Source organism: Oncorhynchus clarkii, chromosome 20 (genome assembly GCF_045791955.1).
Source record: "Oncorhynchus clarkii lewisi isolate Uvic-CL-2024 chromosome 20, UVic_Ocla_1.0, whole genome shotgun sequence".
NCBI lineage: Eukaryota > Metazoa > Chordata > Actinopteri > Salmoniformes > Salmonidae > Oncorhynchus > Oncorhynchus clarkii.
Window position 1 is genome coordinate 4835135 of NC_092166.1, and position 23755 is coordinate 4858889.

A 23755-nucleotide genomic window follows, 5' to 3' on the forward strand; every position below is an offset into this window, starting at 1 on the left:
GTCTATGGGGTTAGTAGTGCACTTCTATTAACCAGGGCCTATGGGGTTAGTAGTACACTTCTATTGACCAGGGTCTATGGGGGTCGTAGTGCACTTCTATTGACCAGGGTCTATGGGGGTCGTAGTGCACTTCTATTGACCAGGGTCTATGGGGTCAGTAGTGCACTTCTATTGACCAGGGTCTATGGGGTTAGTAGTGCATTTCTATTGACCAGGGTCTATGGGGGTCGTAGTGCACTTCTATTGACCAGGGTCTATGGGGTTAGTAGTGCACTTCTATTAACCAGGGCCTATGGGGTTAGTAGTGCACTTCTATTGACCAGGGTCTATGGGGGTCGTAGTGCACTTCTATTGACCAGGGTCTATGGGGGTCGTAGTGCACTTCTATTGACCAGGGTCTATGGGGTCAGTAGTGCACTTCTATTGACCAGGGTCTATGGGGTTAGTAGTGCACTTCTATTGACCAGGGTCTATGGGGGTCGTAGTGCACTTCTATTGACCAGGGCCTATGGGGGTCGTAGTGCACTTCTATTGACCAGGGTCTATGGGGGTCGTAGTGCACTTCTATTGACCAGGGTCTATGGGGGTCTTAGTGCACTTCTATTGACCAGGGTCTATGGGGTTAGTAGTGCACTTCTATTGACCAGGGTCTATGGGGTTAGTAGTGCACTTCTATTGACCTGGGTCTATGGGGTTAGTAGTGCACTTCTATTGACCAGGGTCTATGGGGTTTGTAGTGCACTTCTATTGACCAGGGTCTATGGGGTCAGTAGTACACTTCTATTGACCAGGGCCTATGGGGTTAGTAGTGCACTTCTATTGACCAGGGTCTATGGGGTCAGTAGTGCACTTCAATTGACCAGGGCCTATGGGGTTAGTAGTGCACTTCTATTGACCAGGGTCTATGGGGTTAGTAGTGCACTTCTATTGACCAGGGTCTATGGGGTTAGTAGTGCACTTCTATTAACCAGGGCCTATGGGGTTAGTAGTGCACTTCTATTGACCAGGGTCTATGGGGTTAGTAGTGCACTTCTATTGACCAGGGTCTATGGGGTTAGTAGTGCACTTCTATTAACCAGGGCCTATGGGGGTCGTAGTGCACTTCTATTGACCAGGGTCTATGGGGGTCTTAGTGCACTTCTATTGACCAGGGTCTATGGGGTTTGTAGTGCACTTCTATTGACCAGGATCTATGGGGGTCTTAGTGCACTTCTATTGACCAGGGTCTATGGGGTTTGTAGTGCACTTCTATTGACCAGGGTCTATGGGGGTCTTAGTGCACTTCTATTGACCAGGGTCTATGGGGTTAGTAGTGCACTTCTATTAACCAGGGCCTATGGGGTTAGTAGTACACTTCTATTGACCAGGGTCTATGGGGGTCGTAGTGCACTTCTATTGACCAGGGTCTATGGGGGTCGTAGTGCACTTCTATTGACCAGGGTCTATGGGGTCAGTAGTGCACTTCTATTGACCAGGGTCTATGGGGTTAGTAGTGCATTTCTATTGACCAGGGTCTATGGGGGTCGTAGTGCACTTCTATTGACCAGGGTCTATGGGGTTAGTAGTGCACTTCTATTAACCAGGGCCTATGGGGTTAGTAGTGCACTTCTATTGACCAGGGTCTATGGGGGTCGTAGTGCACTTCTATTGACCAGGGTCTATGGGGGTCGTAGTGCACTTCTATTGACCAGGGTCTATGGGGTCAGTAGTAAACTTCTATTGACCAGGGCCTATGGGGTTAGTAGTGCACTTCTATTGACCAGGGTCTATGGGGTCAGTAGTGCACTTCAATTGACCAGGGCCTATGGGGTTAGTAGTGCACTTCTATTGACCAGGGTCTATGGGGTTAGTAGTGCACTTCTATTGACCAGGGTCTATGGGGTTAGTAGTGCACTTCTATTAACCAGGGCCTATGGGGTTAGTAGTGCACTTCTATTGACCAGGGTCTATGGGGGTCTTAGTGCACTTCTATTGACCAGGGTCTATGGGGTTTGTAGTGCACTTCTATTGACCAGGGTCTATGGGGGTCTTAGTGCACTTCTATTGACCAGGGTCTATGGGGTTTGTAGTGCACTTCTATTGACCAGGGTCTATGGGGGTCTTAGTGCACTTCTATTGACCAGGGTCTATGGGGTTAGTAGTGCACTTCTATTAACCAGGGCCTATGGGGTTAGTAGTACACTTCTATTGACCAGGGTCTATGGGGGTCGTAGTGCACTTCTATTGACCAGGGTCTATGGGGGTCGTAGTGCACTTCTATTGACCAGGGTCTATGGGGTCAGTAGTGCACTTCTATTGACCAGGGTCTATGGGGGTCTTAGTGCACTTCTATTGACCAGGGTCTATGGGGTTTGTAGTGCACTTCTATTGACCAGGGTCTATGGGGGTCTTAGTGCACTTCTATTGACCAGGGTCTATGGGGTTAGTAGTGCACTTCTATTAACCAGGGCCTATGGGGTTAGTAGTACACTTCTATTGACCAGGGTCTATGGGGGTCGTAGTGCACTTCTATTGACCAGGGTCTATGGGGGTCGTAGTGCACTTCTATTGACCAGGGTCTATGGGGTCAGTAGTGCACTTCTATTGACCAGGGTCTATGGGGTTAGTAGTGCATTTCTATTGACCAGGGTCTATGGGGGTCGTAGTGCACTTCTATTGACCAGGGTCTATGGGGTTAGTAGTGCACTTCTATTAACCAGGGCCTATGGGGTTAGTAGTGCACTTCTATTGACCAGGGTCTATGGGGGTCGTAGTGCACCTCTATTGACCAGGGTCTATGGGGGTCGTAGTGCACTTCTATTGACCAGGGTCTATGGGGTCAGTAGTGCACTTCTATTGAACAGGGTCTATGGGGTTAGTAGTGCACTTCTATTGACCAGGGTCTATGGGGGTCGTAGTGCACTTCTATTGACCAGGGCCTATGGGGGTCGTAGTGCACTTCTATTGACCAGGGTCTATGGGGGTCGTAGTGCACTTCTATTGACCAGGGTCTATGGGGGTCTTAGTGCACTTCTATTGACCAGGGTCTATGGGGTTAGTAGTGCACTTCTATTGACCAGGGTCTATGGGGTTAGTAGTGCACTTCTATTGACCTGGGTCTATGGGGTTAGTAGTGCACTTCTATTGACCAGGGTCTATGGGGTTTGTAGTGCACTTCTATTGACCAGGGTCTATGGGGTCAGTAGTACACTTCTATTGACCAGGGCCTATGGGGTTAGTAGTGCACTTCTATTGACCAGGGCCTATGGGGTCAGTAGTGCACTTCTATTGACCAGGGCCTATGGGGGTCGTAGTGCACTTCTATTGACCAGGGTCTATGGGGTTAGTAGTGCACTTCTATTGACCAGGGTCTATGGGGTTAGTAGTGCACTTCTATTAACCAGGGCCTATGGGGTTAGTAGTGCACTTCTATTGACCAGGGTCTATGGGGTTAGTAGTGCACTTCTATTGACCAGGGTCTATGGGGTTAGTAGTGCACTTCTATTAACCAGGGCCTATGGGGGTTGTAGTGCAATTCTTCTGACCAGGGTCTATGGGGGTCTTAGTGCACTTCTATTGACCAGGGTCTATGGGGTTTGTAGTGCACTTCTATTGACCAGGGTCTATGGGGGTCTTAGTGCACTTCTATTGACCAGGGTCTATGGGGTTTGTAGTGCACTTCTATTGACCAGGGTCTATGGGGGTCTTAGTGCACTTCTATTGACCAGGGTCTATGGGGTTAGTAGTGCACTTCTATTAACCTGGGCCTATGGGGTTAGTAGCACACTTCTATTGACCAGGGTCTATGGGGGTCGTAGTGCACTTCTATTGACCAGGGTCTATGGGGGTCGTAGTGCACTTCTATTGACCAGGGTCTATGGGGTCAGTAGTGCACTTCTATTGACCAGGGTCTATGGGGTTAGTAGTGCACTTCTATTAACCAGGGCCTATGGGGTTAGTAGTGCACTTCTATTGACCAGGGTCTATGGGGGTCGTAGTGCACTTCTATTGACCAGGGCCTATGGGGGTCGTAGTGCACTTCTATTGACCAGGGTCTATGGGGGTCGTAGTGCACTTCTATTGACCAGGGTCTATGGGGGTCTTAGTGCACTTCTATTGACCAGGGTCTATGGGGTTAGTAGTGCACTTCTATTGACCAGGGTCTATGGGGTTAGTAGTGCACTTCTATTGACCTGGGTCTATGGGGTTAGTAGTGCACTTCTATTGACCAGGGTCTATGGGGTTTGTAGTGCACTTCTATTGACCAGGGTCTATGGGGTCAGTAGTACACTTCTATTGACCAGGGCCTATGGGGTTAATAGTGCACTTCTATTGACCAGGGCCTATGGGGGTCTTAGTGCACTTCTATTGACCAGGGTCTATGGGGTTAGTAGTGCACTTCTATTGACCAGGGCCTATGGGGTTAGTAGGGAATAGGGTGTCATTCGAGACGCAACCTCTGTCTTCCCATCTCTCTGTGTAAAACTCTGAGGACGGGGCCGTTATAACATGATTGACACCCCTCCATCCAGACACACTGGATTAAACCTATCAATCAAACACGAAGCTGCCAGACAAAAAAAAGGTCAGGGCAGTAAATTCAATAGACAGGGCAGGCCGACTGAGGTGAAGAAATATACACGGCCATTACAGGACTATAGGGCTGAAGGAAAGAGGCCATGCTGGATTTAGTTTCACACTCAGTCCATAAATTCATATCAAACTGCAGGGAGAAGAGGAGGGTGGTATGAGAGAGGTTCCTCTGCGTGTGTGTGTGTGTGTGTGTGTGTGTGTGTGTGTGTGTGTGTGTGTGTGTGTGTGTGTGTGTGTGTGTGTGTGTGTGTGCGTGCGTGCGTGCGTGCGTGCGTGCGTGTGTGTGCGTGCGTGGTAATGCCCCCTACTTGCCCTCAATGGTTCAAATCAAATCAAATTTAATTTGTCACATACATACGTTTAGCAGATGTTAATGCGAGTGTAGCGAAATGCTTGTGCTTCTAGTTCCGACAATGCAGTAATAACCAACGAGTAATCTAACCTAACAATTCCAAAACTACTACCTTATACACACAAGTGTAAAGGGATAAAGAATATGTACATAAAGATACATGAATGAGTGATGGTACAGAGCGGCATAGGCAAGATGCAGTAGATGGTATCGAGTACAGTATATACATGTGAGATGAGTAATGTAGGGTATGTAAACAAAGTGGCATAGTTTAAAGTGGCTAGTGATACATGTATTACCTAAAGATGCAATAGATGATATGGAGTACAGTATATACATATACATATGAGATGAGTAATGTAGGGTATGTAAACATTATATTAAGTAGCGTTGTTTAAAGTGGCTAGTGATATATTTTTACATCAATTTCCATTATTAACTTTTTATGGCTGCACGAGCAGTATTGAGTGGCTTGGATGAAAAGGTGCCCATTGTAAACGGCCAGCTCCTCAGTCTCAGTTGATAATATATGCATATTATTATTAGTATTGGATAGAAAACTCTAAATTTCCAAAAATGTCAAAATATTGTCTGTGAGTATAACAGAACTGATATTGCAGGCGAAACCCTGAGGAAAATCAAAGCAGGAAGTGGCTTCTATTTTGAAAACGCCATGTTCCATAGCCTCCCTTTGCTGGATTTAAAGAGATATGTAGCGCTATTCAGCGGTTGTTGATGACACTTATCCCAATATCGGGATTGCAGCCATAACAAGTTAAAGTGGCTGGAGTTGAGTCAGTGTGTTGGCAGCAGCCACTCAATGTTAGTGGTGGCTGTTTAACAGTCTGATGGCCTTGAGATATAAGCTGTTTTTCAGTCTCTCGGTCCCTGCTTTGATACACCTGTACTGACCTCGCCTTCTGGATGATAGCGGGGTGAACAGGCAGTGGCTCGGGTGGTTGTTGTCCTTGATGATCTTTATGGCCTTCCTGTGACATCGGGTGGTGTAGGTGTCCTGGAGGGCACGTAGTTTGCCCCCGGTGATGCGTTGTGCAGACCTCACTACCCTCTGGAGAGCCTTACGGTTGTGGGCGGAGCAGTTGCCGTACCAGGCGGTGATACAGCCCGACAGGATGCTCTCGATTGTGCATCTGTAGAAGTTTGTGAGTGCTTTTGGTGACAAGCCGAATTTCTTCAGCCTCCTGAGGTCGAAAAGGCGCTGCTGCGCCTTCTTCACGACGCTGTCTGTGTGGGTGAACCAATTCAGTTGGTCTGTGATGTGTACGCCGAGTAACTTAAAACTTACTACCCTCTCCACTACTGTCCCGTCGATGTGGATAGGGGGGTGCTCCCTCTGCTGTTTCCTGAAGTCCACAATAATCTCCTTTGTTTTGTTGGCGTTGAGTGTGAGGTTATTTTCCTGACACCACACTCCGAGGGCCCTCACCTCCTCCCTGTAGGCCGTCTCGTCGTTGTTGGTAATCAAGCCTACCACTGTAGTATCGTCCTCAAACTTGATGATTGAGTTGGAGGTGTGCATGGCCACGCAGTCGTGGGTGAACAGGGAGTACAGGAGAGGGCTCAGAACGCACCCTTGTGGGGCCCCAGTGTTGAGGATCAGCGGGTGGAGATGTTGTTACCTACCCTCACCACCTGGGGGCAGACCGTCAGGAAATCCAGTACCCAGTTGCACAGGGCGGGGTTGAGACCCAGGGTCTCGAGCTTGATGACGATTTTGGAGGGTACTATGGTGTTAAATGCTGACCTGTAGTCGATGAACAGCATTCTCAAATAGGTATTCCTCTTGTCCAGATGGGTTAGGGCAGTGTGCAGTGTGGTTGCGATTGCGTCATTGGGCTGTAAGCAAATTGGAGTGGGTCTAGGGTGTCAGGTAGGGTGGAGGTGATATGGTCCTTGACTAGTCTCTCAAAGCACTTCATGATGACGAATGTGAGTGCTACGGGGCGGTAGTCATTTAGCTCAGTTACCTTAGCTTTCTTGGGAACAGTGACAATGGTGGCCCTCTTGAAGCATGTGGGAACAGCAGACTGGGAACAGCAGACTGGGATAAGGATTAATTGAATATGTCCGTAAACACACCTGCCAGCTTGTCTGCGCATGCTCTGAGGATGCGGCTGTGGATGCCGTCTGGGCCTACAGCCTTGTGAGGGTTAACACGTTTAAATGTTTTACTCACGTCGGCTGCAGTGAAGGATAGTCCGCAGGTTTTGGTTGCGGGCAGTTTCAGTGGCACTGTATTGTCCTCAAAGCAGGCAAAATAGTTATTTAGTCTGTCTGGGAGCAAGACATCCTGGTCCGCGACGGGGCTGGTTTTCTTTCTTCCGGGATTGACTGTAGACCCTGCCACATACCTCTTGTGTCTGAGCCATTGAATTGCGACTCTACTTTGTCTCTATACTGACGCTTAGCTTATTTGATTGCCTTGCGGAGGGAATAGCTACACTGTTTGTATTCGGTCATGTTTCCGGTCACCTTGCCCTGGTTAAAAGCAATGGTTCGCGCTTTCAGTTTCACCCGAATGCTGCCATCAATCCACGGTTTCTGGTTTGGGAATGTTTTAATCGTTGATATGGGTACGATATCGTCAATGCACTTTCTAATGAACTCGCTCACCGAATCAGCGTATTCGTCAATGTTGTTTTTTGACGCAATGCGGAACATATCCCAATCCACGTGATCGAAGCAGTCTTGAAGTGTGGAATCAGATTGGTCGGACCAGCATGAACAGACCTGAGCGCGGGAGCTTCCTGTTTTAGTTTCTGTCTGTAGGCTGGAAGCAACAAAATGGAGTCGTGGTCAGCTTTTCCGAAAGGAGGCCAGGGGAGGGCCTTATATCCATCGCGGAAGTTAGAATAACAATGATCCATGGTTTTACCAGCGCTGGTTGCGCAATCGATATGCTGATACAATTTAGGGAGTCTTGTTTTCAGATTAGATTGTTTCCGTGAAGCAAAGAACGTTACAGTCTCTGATGTCTCGCTGCAGTGCTACCCTTGCTCGGATTTCATCAACCATGTTGTCAAGAGACTGGACATTGGCGAGTAGTATGCTAGGGAGTGGCGCGTAGATGTGCCCGTCTCCGGAGCCTGACCAGAAGACCGCTTCGTTTGCCTCTTTTACAACGTTGTTGTTTTGGGTCGCCGGCTGGGATCCGATCCGTTGTCCTGGGTGGAAGGCAGAACACAGGATCCGCTTCGGGAAAGTCATATTCCTGGTCGTAATAATGGTGAGGTGACGTTGCTCTTATATTCAGTAGTTCGTCCCGACTGTATGTAATGAAACCTAAGATGACCTGGGGTAACAATGTAAGAAATAACACGTAAAAAAAACAAAATACTGCATAGTTTCCTAGGAACGCGAAGCGAGGCGGCCATCTCTGGAGTATTATGGCTGATGTTGTTGAGCAGGAAAAGACAGGAAGAAGCAGGAAGCAGAAAATGGGTCTGCCTTGTCCTTTAGGGTGGAATGGGTCTGTATCATCATTTAGGTTAGAATGGGTCAGTCCTCTCCGCTCGTTCAAGGGCATGACTTTATAGAGAACACACACATCCCAGTCCACTAGAGAACACCTCAACATAAACCTTTACTTCTCTGGCTGTGTTTTATATTTAACCTTGTTGGGGCTTTCTTTCACCTCTTCTCTGGCTGTTTCATATTTAACCTCGTTGGGGCTTTCTTTCACCTCTTCTCTGGCTGTGTTTTATATTTAACCTCGTTGGGGCTTTCTTTCACCTCTTCTCTGGCTGTGTTTTATATTTAACCTCGTTGGGGCTTTCTTTCACCTCTTCTCTGGCTGTTTCATATTTAACCTCGTTGGGGCTTTCTTTCACCTCTTCTCTGGCTGTTTCATATTTAACCTCGTTGGGGCTTTCTTTCACCTCTTCTCTGGCTGTTTTATATTTAACCTTGTTGGGGCTTTATTTCACCTCTTCTCTGGCTGTTTTATATTTAGCCTCAACTGGCCTTTCTTTCAGCTCTTCTCTGGCTGTATTTTATATTTAACCTCGTTGGGGCTTTCTTTCACCTCTTCTCTGGCTGTGTTTCATATTTAACCTCGTTGGGGCTTTCTTTCACCTCTTCTCTGGCTGTTTTATATTTAACCTCGTTGGGGCTTTCTTTCGTCTTTGAGGATATTCTGGAAAACAACGTCTGAATCATTTCCTGGTTGTGTATGTCTTGTGCTCATTGCTCTACGAAGGTTGTGGGAATGTTGAGGCTATTTCAGTTCTGTTGTGGGTTCCATTTCAAAATTCACCACAATGTAATTTAAAAGGTCTTGGAGGAGAGTGACTGAGATCTACAGTACTTACGTTTTATGGTGAGTTCTCCATAGTTGGACACTATAGTACTTACGTTTTATGGTGAGTTCTCCATAGTTGGACACTCCAACTCCTTTGTCAGAGTGGACTATGCATCGGTAGCGTCCTGAGTCTCCTTTAGTGGTGTTCTCCACGTCGAAGGTCCCAATGAAGCGTCTGTTGTTCCACGGCTTAGTGGACTTCATAGGGGCCTCGCGTCCACCAATACCCTGTTGAAACACACAGCAGGTTAGATGTAGTTTTAGTGGTACATGATCATTTAGTGGCCTTCATAGGGAACTTGCGTCCACCCTGTTGAAACACAGACAGGGGTTAGCTCTCAAAACGTAGGGTTAGGCAAAAATACAATTGACAGGTTTAAATACTAAAGTTGCTTGACCATGATTGCATCAGTGTTCGAGGGGACAACTGTGTTTGTGTGTGTGTGTGTGTGTGTTTGTGGCAGCAGATCCAACAGGAGAGCCAACAGCAAAGTACAGAAAGATCTTTGATGAAAACCTGCTCCAGATCGCTCAGGACCTCAAATGTTAGGTTTAGGGGTCGGGGGTCAGGATAAGGTGTTGTTGTTACCTGTAACCAGAGGTTGAAGTTGTCTCTCTGTCATCTATTAACAGTACAGTGGATTGTTAGGTTTAGGGGTCAGGGGTCAGGATAAGGTGTTGTTGTTACCTGTAACCAGAGGTTGAAGTTGTCTCTCTGTCATCTATTAACAGTACAGTGGATTGTTAGGTTTAGGGGTCTGGGGTCAGGATAAGGTGTTGTTGTCTCTCTGTCGTCTATTAACAGTACAGTGGATTGTTAGGTTTAGGGGTCGGGGGTCAGGATAAGGTGTTGTTGTCTCTCTGTCGTCTATTAACAGTACAGTGGATTGTTAGGTTTAGGGGTCAGGGGTCAGGATAAGGTGTTGTTGTTACCTGTAACCAGAGGTTGAAGTTGTCTCTCTGTCATCTATTAACAGTACAGTGGATTGTTAGGTTTAGGGGTCAGGGGTCAGGATAAGGTGTTGTTGTTACCTGTAACCAGAGGTTGAAGTTGTCTCTCTGTCATCTATTAACAGTACAGTGGATTGTTAGGTTTAGGGGTCTGGGGTCAGGATAAGGTGTTGTTGTCTCTCTGTCGTCTATTAACAGTACAGTGGATTGTTAGGTTTAGGGGTCGGGGGTCAGGATAAGGTGTTGTTGTCTCTCTGTCGTCTATTAACAGTACAGTGGATTGTTAGGTTTAGGGGTCAGGGGTCAGGATAAGGTGTTGTTGTTACCTGTAACCAGAGGTTGAAGTTGTCTCTCTGTCATCTATTAACAGTACAGTGGATTGTTAGGTTTAGAGGTCAGGGGTCAGGATAAGGTGTTGTTGTTACCTGTAACCAGAGGTTGAAGTTGTCTCTCTGTCATCTATTAACAGTACAGTGGATTGTTAGGTTTAGGGGTCAGGGGTCAGGATAAGGTGTTGTTGTTACCTGTAACCAGAGGTTGAAGTTGTCTCTCTGTCGTCCGTTGACAGTACAGTGGAAGGCGGCCGTCTGTCCAGCGTTCACCTCTACACCCTTTATGGTCAGGAAGTGAGGGGTGTTCACTATAAACACACAAACACACACACACACATATATGTTAATATACAGTAATATATATATATATATATATATATAACCCAAAACCTCTATATCCTTTATGATCAGGAAAATATGTTTATAATAGGGTATACCCTTCATGGATTTAGAATCTACAACAAAACATTACATTCTGTGGATACTACATGGAGTTAGAATCTACAACAAAGCATTACATTCTGTGGATACTACATGGAGTTAGAATCTACAACAAAGCATTACATTCTGTGGATACTACATGGAGTTAGAATCTACAACAAAGCATTACATTCTGTGGATACTACATGGAGTTAGAATCTACAACAAAGCATTACATTCTGTGGATACTACATGGAGTTAGAATCTACAACAAAGCATTACCCGGGGCGGCAGGGTAGCCTAGTGGTTAGAGCGTTGGACTAGTAACCGGAAGGTTGCAAGTTCAAACCCCCGAGCTGACAAGGTACAAATCTGTCGTTCTGCCCCTGAACAGGCAGTTAACCCACTGTTCCCAGGCCGTCATTGAAAATAAGAATTTGTTCTTAACTGACTTGCCTGGTTAAATAAAGGTAAAATAAAAAAATAAAAAAAAATTACATTCTGTGGATACTACATGGAGTTAGAATCTACAACAAAACATTACATTCTGTGGATACTACATGGAGTTAGAATCTACAACAAAGCATTACATTCTGTGGATACTACATGGAGTTAGAATCTACAACAAAGCATTACATTCTGTGGATACTACATGGAGCTAGAATCTACAACAAAGCATTACATTCTGTGGATACTACATGGAGTTAGAATCTACAACAAAACATTACATTCTGTGGATACTACATGGAGTTAGAATCTACAACAAAGCATTACATTCTCTGAATACTGATACTGTATGTGTTTTTATCATAAGAGGGATTAAAGATCCAATCCGGATATATCATAAAACCATTTAACGCAGAGTATAATTTCAACATGTGCTTCACTGTACACCCCCATTCTGTAAGGCGGAAAACCAGGACAAATAATCATCTGATCTTGACTAGTTAGATAGAAACACAAGCAACCCGACAAAGAACCTCACTAAGCTAATTGTATCATTTTACTAGTCATCAAATCTTGTCCTACTTTTAACATCTATATAATTATATATGATACATTACAGTAGAAGACACAGTATCAGTATTACCTAGTATTGACTTTATGCACTATTACAAGACATAGTATCAGTATTACCTAGTATTATGACTATATGATATATTACATAGTATCAGTATTACCTAGTATTATGTATATATGATACATTACAAGACATAGTATCAGTATTACCTAGTATTATGTATATATGATATATTATAAGACATAGTATCAGTATTACCTAGTATTATGACTATATGATATATTACAAGACATAGTATCAGTATTACCTAGTATTATGTATATATGATACATTACAATACATAATATCAGTATTACCTAGTATTATGTATAGATGATACATTACAAGACATAGTATCAGTATTACCTAGTATTATGACTATATGATATATTACAAGACGTAGTATCAGTATTACCTAGTATTATGTATATATGATATATTACAAGACGTAGTATCAGTATTACCTAGTATTATGTCTATATGATATATTACAAGACATAGTATCAGTATTACCTAGTATTATGACTTTGGCCTGTCAATCCTCCTCTAAATGCCAAACCAGACAAATCCATTTTTCTCATCGTTTGCTAATGTCTTTTTAAATGCTGCGTTGTAAAAGGAGGCGATGGACCACACAGGCAGTACTAATCACATCTCAGAGCTAGCCCATATTCCACACGATCGTATTAAGCACAAAATGAATTGCCTCTGCTCCACTAGGACCCCTCTAGACCCTGCATGTATCCCAAATGGCACCATATTCCCTATATAGTGCACTACTTTTTGGCTCTGGTTAAAAAGGTAGTAGACTATATAGGGAATAGGGTGGACATTTGGGATGCAAGCTCACGATCAATGCAGCGTATGAGTATCACTCAAGAGAGAAACCCGATCACCACTCCCTAAGCGGCGTATTGATCCGCTCACATTTCTACATTTAAACATCTATCACGTCGTCGTCGTCGTGGTGACAAGTGTTTTCATTGATCGGCTTCTGCTACATTTGTGTGCAGTGCAGAAACTAGCACCTTCACTATGGAAATCCTTCTCATTGACATTACATTTGTAGGAATTCAGCTGCTTGATCCTGTGGTCACTAGATAATTTACATACAACAACCTGACCTGTAGCATTGATGATTAAAGCTAGATGGCGGGCCATGAATTAATTAATGGAAAACCATGGGGTTATTGATTGTAGCTGTAGATTGTGAGCTATGGGCCTTAGACTGCAGGTCTTACCATTAGGCTGTAGATTGTAGCTATGGGCCTTAGACTGCAGGTCTTATCATTAGGCTGTAGATTGTGAGCTATGGGCCTTAGACTGCAGGTCTTATCATTAGGCTGTAAATTGTAACTATGGGCCATAGACTGAAGGTCTTATCATTAGGCTGTAGATTGTGAGCTATGGGCCTTAGACTGCAGGCCTTAGGATGCAGGCATTAGGATGTAGATTGCAGGACCTACGTACAGTTGAAGTCAGAAGTTTACATACACTTAGGTAGGAGTCATTAAAACTTGGGGTCAGAAGTGTACATACACTAAGTTGACTGTGCCTTTAAACAGCTTGGAAAATTCCAGAAAATTATGACATGGTTTTAGAAGCTTCTGATAGGATTATTGACATAATTTGAGACAATTGGAGGTGCACCTGTGGATGTATTTCAAGGCCTACCTTCAAACTCAGTGCCTCTTTGCTTGACATCATGGGAAAATCAAAGGAAATCAGCCAAGACCTCAGAAAAAAATTGTAGACCACAAGTCTGGTTCATCCTTGGGAGCAAATTCCTAACACCTGAAGGTACCACATTCATCTGAACAAACAACAGTACGCAAGTATAAACACCATGGGACCACGCAGCCGTCATACCGCTCAGGAAAGCGTTCTGTCTCCTAGAGATGATGTGAAAAGTGCAAATCAATCCCAGAACAACAGCAAAGGACCTTGTGAAGATGCTGTAGGAAACCGGTACAAAAGTATCTATATCCACAGTAAAAACGAGTCCTATATTAACATAACCTGAAAGGCCGCTCAGTAAGGAAGAAGCCACTGCTCTAAAACCGCCATAAAAAAGCCAGACTACAGTTTGCAACTGCACATGGGGACAAAGATTGTACTTTTTGGAGAAATTTCCTCTGGTCTGATGAAAAAAAAATTGAACTGTTTGGTAATAATGATCATCGTCATGTTTGGAGGAAAAAGGAGGAGACTTGCAAGCCGAAGAACACCATCCCAACCGTGAAGCACGGGGGTGGCAGCATCATGTTGTGGGGGTGCTTTGCTGCAGGGGGGACTGGTGCACTTCACAAAATAGATGGTGTCATGAGGTTGGAAAATTATGTGGATACACTGAAGCAACATCTCAAGACATCAGTCAGGAACTTAAAGCTCGGTCATAAATGGGTCTTCCAAGTGGACAATGTCCCCAAGCATACTTCCAAAGTTGTAGCAAAATGGCTTAAGGACAACAAAGTCAAGGTATTGGAGTGGCCATCACAATGCCCTGACCTCAAACCTATAGAAAATATGTGGGCAGAACTGAAGAAGCGTGTGCAAGCAAGGAGGCCTACAAACCTGACTCAGTTACACCAGCTCTGTCAGGAGGAATGGGCCAATATTCACCCAACTTATTGTGGGAAGCTTGTGGAAGGCTACCTGAAATGTTTGACCCAAGTTAAATAATTTAAAGGCAACGCTACCAAATATTAATTGAGGTTATGTAAACTTCTGACCCACTGGGAACGTGAATAAATTAATAAAAGCTGAAATAAATCATTCTCTCAATTATTATTCTGACATTTCACATTTTTTAAATAAAATGGTGATCCTAACTAACCTCAGACAGGGGCATTTTTACTAGGATTAAAGGTCAGGAATTGTGAAACACTGAGTTTAAATGTATTTGGCTAAGGTGTATGTAAACTTCAACTGTATGTCATGTAAATTGTTCTGGCTGTATCATTGTGAGGCGTCTAACCTCAGCACAACCCTGGGATGGCCTTATAGAACATGAGACTCCCAGGCTGGAACTAAACAGGACATAGCTCTCCCTCAACACCTAGAAACACATGTTCACTATCTGTGGTACATGATTGAAAAGACACACGTGTTCAGTAGTACCGCAGGTGCTTCTACACCTGCATTGCTTGCTGTTTGGGGTTTTAGGCTGGGTTTCTGTACAGCACTTTGAGATATCAGCTGATGTACGAAGGGCTATATAAATACATTTTCTTTTATTTTATTTATCCTATGGGGACAGCTGATTAACTGTTTTGAGAATGTAGAGTTTTCTAAGAGTGTAGAGAATTGTATCCCACATTATTATAACTACTACAGTAGGACAACCTTGTCAGCTGATGGACGAAGGGCTATATAAATACATTTGATTTGATTTGATTAGTAGCATAGGACTGGCTGTGGTACATGTAGAAACACTCACTCTGCCTATTATTATAGCCTATTATACCCAGCAAGTCAAGTAAATCTGATCAACCAACATGCAGTTTTGGGTTTATGTTCGATTGAGTTTTTAACGGAAACATTGAATAGTTGACAAACGTGAATTCAACTTGAAATAAACCTTAAATCAACTATGGTTGATTAAAATATACGTTGTAAACTTGTTTTCCTACCAACCAGCCACTTCAAGAAGCAACGTTACTTTTGACAAAGTAAAATTGAAATAAATTGATCCTAACGTTTGATGCCTGGAGGGGATGAATACACATGTAAATCATCTACATGAAGATTACTAGTCTCTTCCTGTACACACGGTACAACCTAAATCTTTTGGGTTTCCTGAAAAAAGTGCAACAAAAGCTCTGTGTATTCAGCAGCAAATTCCCGCACGTTGTTCAATGGTCATTAGTTCAACCAACGAAGCACTTGAAGAGATGCTGGTTAATCCTATTGAGAGTGACCTTTACATAGGATAGTGCTCACACTTCAATCTGAGAGACGAGAGGAGAGATAGGAGAGAGGTTATGGCTGGCCAACAATTTTAAGGAAAGAGACAATAAATGAAAGATGAAAAAAAGGCTATATGCAGCAAATGGTGCCATTTGTTTTCATCTCCCTCTCTCCTTTCGTTCCCTCCATCACCACTCTCCCTTTCTAACTATCGCTCTCTCGCTCTCTCCCTCTCCCTCTCTCCCTCTCTCCCTCTCCCTCTCTCCCTCTCTCCCTCTCTCCCTCTCCCTCTCTCCCTCTCTCCCTCTCTCCCTCACCACTCTCCCTTTCTAACTATCGCTCTCTCCCTCTCCCTCTCTCCCTCTCGCTCTCTCTCTCGCTCTCTCGCCCTCTCTCCCTCTCTCGCCCTCTCTCGCTCTCTCGCTCTCTCGCTCTCTCCCTCTCTCCCTCTCTCCCTCTCGCTCTCTCGCTCTCTCCCTCTCTCCCTCTCTCCCTCTCTCCCTCTCCCTCTCTCCCTCTCTCCCTCTCCCTCTCTCCCTCTCTCCCTCTCTCCCTCACCACTCTCCCTTTCTAACTATCGCTCTCTCCCTCTCCCTCTCTCCCTCTCTCGCTCTCTCTCTCGCTCTCTCGCCCTCTCTCCCTCTCTCGCCCTCTCTCGCTCTCTCGCTCTCTCCCTCTCTCCCTCTCTCGCTCTCTCTCCCTCTCGCTCTCTCCCTCTCTCCCTCTCCCTCTCTCCCTCTCTCCCTCTCTCCCTCTCCATCTCTCGCTCTCTGGCTCTCTCCCTCTCTGGCTCTCTGGCTCTCTCCCTCTCTCCCTCTCTCCCTCTCTCCCTCTCTCGCTCTCTCCCTCTCTCCCTCTCTCGCTCTCTCGCTCTCTCCTTCTCTCAAAGGACAGATTTAACAGAGCCACTTCAGCAGTAGATTCTCAACAGGCTTTATGTGTGTCGACTATAGCTATAAATATTGTTCAGGAGGGATGGAGGGAGAGAAAGGGAGGTGTGTGTGTGTGTGTGTGTGTGTGTGCTCGCATGATAGTGCTAGTGCCTGCATGTGTGTGTGTGTGTGCTCGCGTGCTTGCATGATAGTGCTAGTGCGTGCATGTGTGTGTGTGTGTGTGTTTTACATCCATTGCCTGATGCTGTGAAAATGCCTGTTGTTGCGTGTTTCTAGCACCTTGAGAAAGATATAGTATCTCTGTCTCTGTACTATATTGATATCTGGGAGTGTCAGGAAAAGGACAAGAAGGATAGTTTGATGATGTATTTTATGTCGGCGGGCGGAGAGGAGAGGGGTGTGTGTGTGTGTGTGTGTAGTGGGACTTACTGCACTGATGGCCCTGGAGCACCACATTTTTGATGGCCAGCAGGCCACGACGCCCTGAGGTCACCACCTCAAACACCATCTGAGGAGGGACAAGACACATCATAGCAACACTGATAAATGTTCACACTTCTTCCAAATGTCACTCGCTCTCCCCTCCCTCCCTCTCCACCCCACCTAGACTTCCCTCGCCCCTCCCCTCCCTCTCTTAGACTCCTCTCTCCCCTCCCCACCTAGACTTTCCTCTCCCCTCCCTCCCTCCCCTCCCCACCTAGACTTTCCTCTCCCCTCCCTCCCTCCCCTCACCCACCTAGACTTTCCTCTCCCCTCCCTCCCTCTCTTAGACTTCTCCCTCTCCTCCCCACCTAGACTTTCCTCCCCCCTCCCCTCCCTCTCTTAAACTCCTCTCTCCCCTCCCCACCTAGACTCCCCTCAACCTCCTCTCCTCTCCTCTCCTCTCCTCTCCTCTCCTCTCCTCTCCCTCCCTCCCTCGACTCCACTCAACCTCCTCTCCTCTCCCTCCCTCCCTCCCTCCCTCCCTCGACTCCACTCAATCTCCTCTCCTCTCCCTCCCTCCCTCCCTCCCTCCCTCGACTCCACTCAGCCTCCTCTCCTCTCCCTCCCTCCCTCGACTCCACTCAACCTCCTCTCCTCTCGCCTCCCCTCCCCCCGCTCCCTCCCTCCCTAGACTCCCCTGGGAGTGTCACGGTGTCAGACGGATGTGATTAATACAATAAGAATCAGATGTAGTTGGCAGCCAGAGGGTCAAAAACACTCTCTTTTGAAATGTATGATTGTAATAACAACACGGTGGCAATACCATCCCCATACACAGCTGGGGATGAGACTAGACTACAGGGGATGACAGAGAGGGGATGAGACCAGACTACAGGGGATGACAGAGAGGGGATGAGACTAGACTACAGGGGATGACAGAGAGGGGATGAGACCAGACTACAGGGGATGACAGAGAGGGGATGAGACTAGACTACAGGGGATGACAGAGAGGGGATGAGACTAGACTACAGGGGATGACAGAGAGGGGATGAGACCAGACTACAGGGGATGACAGAGAGGGGATGAGACTAGACTACAGGGGATGACAGAGAGGGGATGAGACCAGACTACAGGGGATGACAGAGAGGGGATGAGACCAGACTACAGGGGATGACAGAGAGGGGATGAGACTAGACTACAGGGGATGACAGAGAGGGGATGAGACCAGACTACAGGTGATGACAGAGATTGGATGAGACCAGACTACAGGGGATTACAGAGAGGGGATGAGACTAGACTACAGGGGATGACAGAGAGGGGATGAGACTAGACTACAGGGGATGACAGAGAGGGGATGAGACCAGACTACAGGGGATGACAGAGAGGGGATGAGACTAGACTACAGGGGATGACAGAGAGGGGATGAGACCAGACTACAGGGGATGATAGAGAGGGGATGAGACTAGACTACAGGGGATGACAGAGAGGGGATGAGACTAGACTACAGGGGATGACAGAGAGGGGATGAGACCAGACTACAGGAGATGACAGAGAGGGGATGAGACTAGACTACAGGGGATGACAGAGAGGGGATGAGACCAGACTATAGGGGATGACAGAGAGGGGATGAGACCAGACTACAGGGGATGACAGAGAGGGGATGAGACCAGACTATAGGGGATGACAGAGAGGGGATGAGACCAGACTTCAGGTGACGACAGAGAGGGGATGAGACCAGACTACAAGTGGATGACAGACTTGGGCAGGTCCATACAGAATGTTATCTGGGATGAGACCCAGACTATAAGTGGATGACAGACCAGGGCAGGCCCATACAGAATGCTAGCTGGGATGAGACCCAGACTATAAGTGGATGACAGACCAGGGCAGGCCCATACAGAATGTTAGCTGGGATGAGACCGAGACTATAAGCAGATGACAGACTAGGGCAGGCCCATACAGAATGTTAGCTGGGATGAGACCGAGACTATAAGCAGATGACAGACTAGGGCAGGCCCATACAGAATGTTAGCTGGGATGAGACCCAGACTATAAGTGGATGACAGACCAGGGGCAGGCCATTACAGAATGTTAGCTGGGATGAGACCGAGACTATAAGCAGATGACAGACTAGGGCAGGCCCATACAGAATGTTAGCTGGGATGAGACCGAGACTATAAGCAGATGACAGACTAGGGCAGGCCCATACAGAATGTTAGCTGGGATGAGACACAGACTATAAGTGGATGACAGACCAGGGCAGGTCCCTACAGAATGTTAGCTGGGATGAGACCCAGACTATAAGTGGATGACAGAGCAGGGCAGGTCCCTACAGAATATTAGCTGGGATGAGACCCAGACTATAAGTGGATGACAGACCAGAGCAGGTCCATACAGAATGTTAGCTGGGATGAGACCCAGACTATAAGTGGATGACATACCAGGGCAGGCCCATACAGAATGATAGCTGGGATGAGACCCAGACTATAAGCAGATGACAGACTAGGGCAGGCCCAAACAGAATGTTAGCTGGGATGAGACCCAGACAATAAGTGGATGACAGACTAGAGCAGGTCCATACAGAATGTTAGCTGGGATGAGACCCAGACTATAAGTGGATGACAGACCAGAGCAGGTCCATACAGAATGTTAGCTGGGATGAGACCCAGACTATAAGTGGATGACAGACCAGGGCAGGCCCATACAGAATGTTAGCTGGGATGAGACCCAGACTATAAGCAGATGACAGACTAGGGCAGGCCCATACAGAATGTTAGCTGGGATGAGACCCAGACTATAAGTGGATGACAGAGCAGGGCAGGTCCCTAAAGAATATTAGCTGGGATGAGACCCAGACTATAAGTGGATGACAGACCAGAGCAGGCCCATACAGAATGTTAGCTGGGATGAGACCCAGACTATAAGTGGATGACAGACCAGGGCAGGCCCATACAGAATGTTAGCTGGGATGAGACCCAGACTATAAGTGGATGACAGACCAGGGCAGGCCCATACAGAATGTTAGCTGGGATGAGACCCAGACTATAAGCGGATGACAGACCAGGGCAGGCCCATTCAGAATGTTAGCTGGGATGAGACCCAGACTGTAAGTGGAGGACAGAGCAGGGCAGGCCCATACAGAATGTTAGCTGGGATGATACCCAGACTATAAGCAGATGACAGACTAGGGCAGGCCCATACAGAATGTTAGCTGGGATGAGACCCAGACTATAAGCGGATGACAGACCAGGGCAGGCCCATACAGAATGTTAGTTGGGATGAGACCCAGACTATAAGTGGATGACAGACCAGGGCAGGCCCATGCAGAATGTTAGCTGGGATGAGATCCAGACTATAAGTGGATGACAGACTAGGGCAGGCCCATACAGAATGTTAGCTGGGATGAGACCCAGACTATAAGAGGATGACAGACCAGGGCAGGCCCATACAGAATGTTAGCTGGGATGAGACCCAGACTATAAGCGGATGACAGAGCAGGGCAGGCCCATACAGAATGTTAGCTGGGATGAGGCCCAGACTATAAGTGGATGACAGACCAGAGCAGGCCCATACAGAATGTTAGCTGGGATGAGACCCAGACTATGTGGATGACAGACCAGGGCAGGTCCATACAGAATGTTAGCTGGGATGAGACCCAGACTATAAGTGGATGACAGACCAGGGCAGGCCCATGCAGAATGTTATCTGGGATGAGATCCAGACTATAAGTGGATGACAGACTAGGGCCGGCCCATACAGAATGTTAGCTGGGATGAGACCCAGACTATAAGCGGATGACAGACCAGGGCAGGCCCATACAGAATGTTAGCTGGGATGAGACCCAGACTATAAGCGGATGACAGAGCAGGGCAGGCCCATACAGAATGTTAGCTGGGATGAGGCCCAGACTATAAGTGGATGACAGACCAGAGCAGGTCCCTACAGAATGTTAGCTGGGATGAGACCCAGACTATAAGCGGATGACAGACTAGGGCAGGTCCATACAGAATGTTAGCTGGGATGAGGCCCAGACTATAAGTGGATGACAGACCAGGGCAGGCCCATACAGAATGTTAGCTGGGATGAGACCCAGACTATAAGCGGATGACAGACTAGGGCAGGTCCCTACAGAATGTTAGCTGGGATGAGGCCCAGACTATAAGTGGATGACAGACCAGGGCAGGCCCATACAGAATGTTAGCTGGGATGAGACCCAGACTATAAGCGGATGACAGACTAGGGCAGGTCCCTACAGAATGTTAGCTGGGATGAGGCCCAGACTATAAGTGGATGACAGACCAGGGCAGGTCCATACAGAATGTTAGCTGGGATGAGACCCAGACTATAAGCAGATGACAGACTAGGGCAGGCCCATACAGAATGTTAGCTGGGATGAGACCCAGACTATAAGTGGATGACAGACCAGGGCAGGTCCATACAGAATGTTAGCTGGGATGAGACCAGACATACTTTTTTGCCCCACTTTTTTGCCCCACTGTATATATATAAAAATATATAATTAGTAAAGAGAGGGACGGAGAGAGAGAGATTTGCAGGGATAGAGAGGAGAGAGATTGATATCGGTGGAGAGAGAGGAGATATATATATATATATCTCCTCTCTCTCCACCGATATCAATCTCTCTCCTCTCTATCCCTGCAAATCTCTCTCTCTCCGTCCCTCTCTTTACTAATTATATATTTTTTTGTCTGTTTTGAGATATTCCATAGCGAAAGGCAGAGGTTAACAATTATGGCCTCATTACACTCCTATTAAAATAAATTAAAAGGCCAAGGCAGTATATACCATCGCTGGCAGCAGAAACAAACCAAAAGACCCCCCCCCCTCTCTCCCCCCATTCCTTTTTCTCTCTCTAATTTAAATATTTTGTTTGTGCTACTGACATCAGTCAGCGCTGTCTAATTGCTTTGATATAATTCATTTGAACATCAATGATAGTGCAGGGGATAATTATCTCTGACCCATCATTAAGAGAGGACATGAAAGGAGAGGAGATGAGATGAGAGGAGATAGGGGGAGATGAGAGGAGAGGAGATGAGAGGAGATGAGGAGAGATGAGATGATATGAGGGGAGAAGAAAGGAGATGAGGAGAGACGAAAGGAGATGAGAGGAGATGAGAGCAGATGAAAGGAGATGAAAGGAGAGGAGATGAGATGAGAGGAGATGTGGGGAGATGTGGGGAGATGAAAGGAGATGTGGGGAGATGAAAGGAGATGAGATGAGATGAGAGGATATAGGGGGAGATGAGAGGAGAGGAGATGAGATGAGAGGAGATAGGGGAGATGAGAGGAGATGAGATGAGATAGGGGAGATGAGAGGAGATGAGGGGAGATGAGGAGAGATGAGAGGCGATGAGAGGAGATGAGAGGAGATGAAAGGAGATGAGGAGAGATGAAAGGCGATGAGATGAGATGAGGGGAGATGAGAGGAGATGAGAGGAGATGAAAGGAGATGAGGGGAGATGAAAGGAGATGAGGAGAGATGAAAGGAGATGAGGGGAGATGAAAGGAGATGAGGGGAGATGAAAGGAGAGGAGATGAGATGAAAGGAGATGAGGGGAGATGAAAGGAGATGAGGAGAGATGAAAGGCGATGAGAGGAGATGAGGGGAGATGAGAGGAGATGAAAGGAGATGAGGAGAGATGGAAGGTGATGAGGGGAGATGAAAGGAGATGAGGAGAGATGAAAGAAGATGAGGGGAGATGAAAGGAGATGAGGGCAGATGAGGAGATGAGGGGAGATGAGAGGAGATGAGGGGAGATGAGAGGAGATGAGGAGAGATGAAAGGAGATGAGGGGAGATGAAAGGAGATGAGGAGATATGAGAGGAGATGAGGGGAGATGAGGAGAGATGAGAGGCGATGAGGGGAGATGAAAGGAGATGAGGGGAGATGAAAGGAGATGAGGGGAGATGAGAGATGAGGAGAGGAGAGATGAAAGGAGATGAAAGGAGATAAGGGGAGATGAAAGGAGGTGAGGGGAGATGAAAGGAGAGGAGATGAGAGGAGATGTTGGAGAGATGAGAGGAGATAAGAGGAAATGAGAGGAGAGATGAAAGGAGATGAGATGAGATGAAAGGAGATGAGTGGAGATGAAAGGAGATGAGGGGAGATGAAAGGAGATGATGGGAGAGGAGATGAAAGGAGATGAGGGGAGATGAGGAGAGATCGGAGGAGATGAGGAGAGATGAGAGGAGATGAGGAGAAATGAAAAGAGATGAGGGGAGATGAGAGGACATGAGGGGAGATGAAAGGAGATGAGGAGAGATGAAAGGAGATGAGAAGAGAGGAGAGGAGATGAAAGTAGATGAGGGGAGATGAAAGGAGATGAGGGGAGATGAGGAGAGATGAGAGGCGATGAGGAGAGATGAGAGGCGATGAGGGGAGATGAAAGGAGATGAGGGGAGATGAAAGGAGATGAGGGGAGATGAGAGATGAAAGGAGATGAGGGGAGATGAGGAGAGATGAGAGGCGATGAGAGGAGATGAGGGGAGATGAGAGGA

The 23755-nt window shown here is 46.6% G+C and overlaps 1 protein-coding gene across 1 annotated transcript in view; it reads right to left on the bottom strand.

The window, feature by feature from the left end:
- LOC139375798 (receptor-type tyrosine-protein phosphatase mu-like) overlaps nucleotides 1–23755 on the bottom strand; it is a 418014-nt gene that overhangs the window by 326522 nt on the left and 67737 nt on the right. The window contains exons 3-5 of the mRNA XM_071117668.1: nucleotides 17240–17318; nucleotides 10721–10836; nucleotides 9299–9473 (exon numbers count right to left, since the gene is read on the bottom strand). Coding sequence (XP_070973769.1) covers nucleotides 9299–9473; nucleotides 10721–10836; nucleotides 17240–17318 — 370 coding nt within the window. The remainder of the gene's footprint in view (nucleotides 1–9298; nucleotides 9474–10720; nucleotides 10837–17239; nucleotides 17319–23755) is intronic.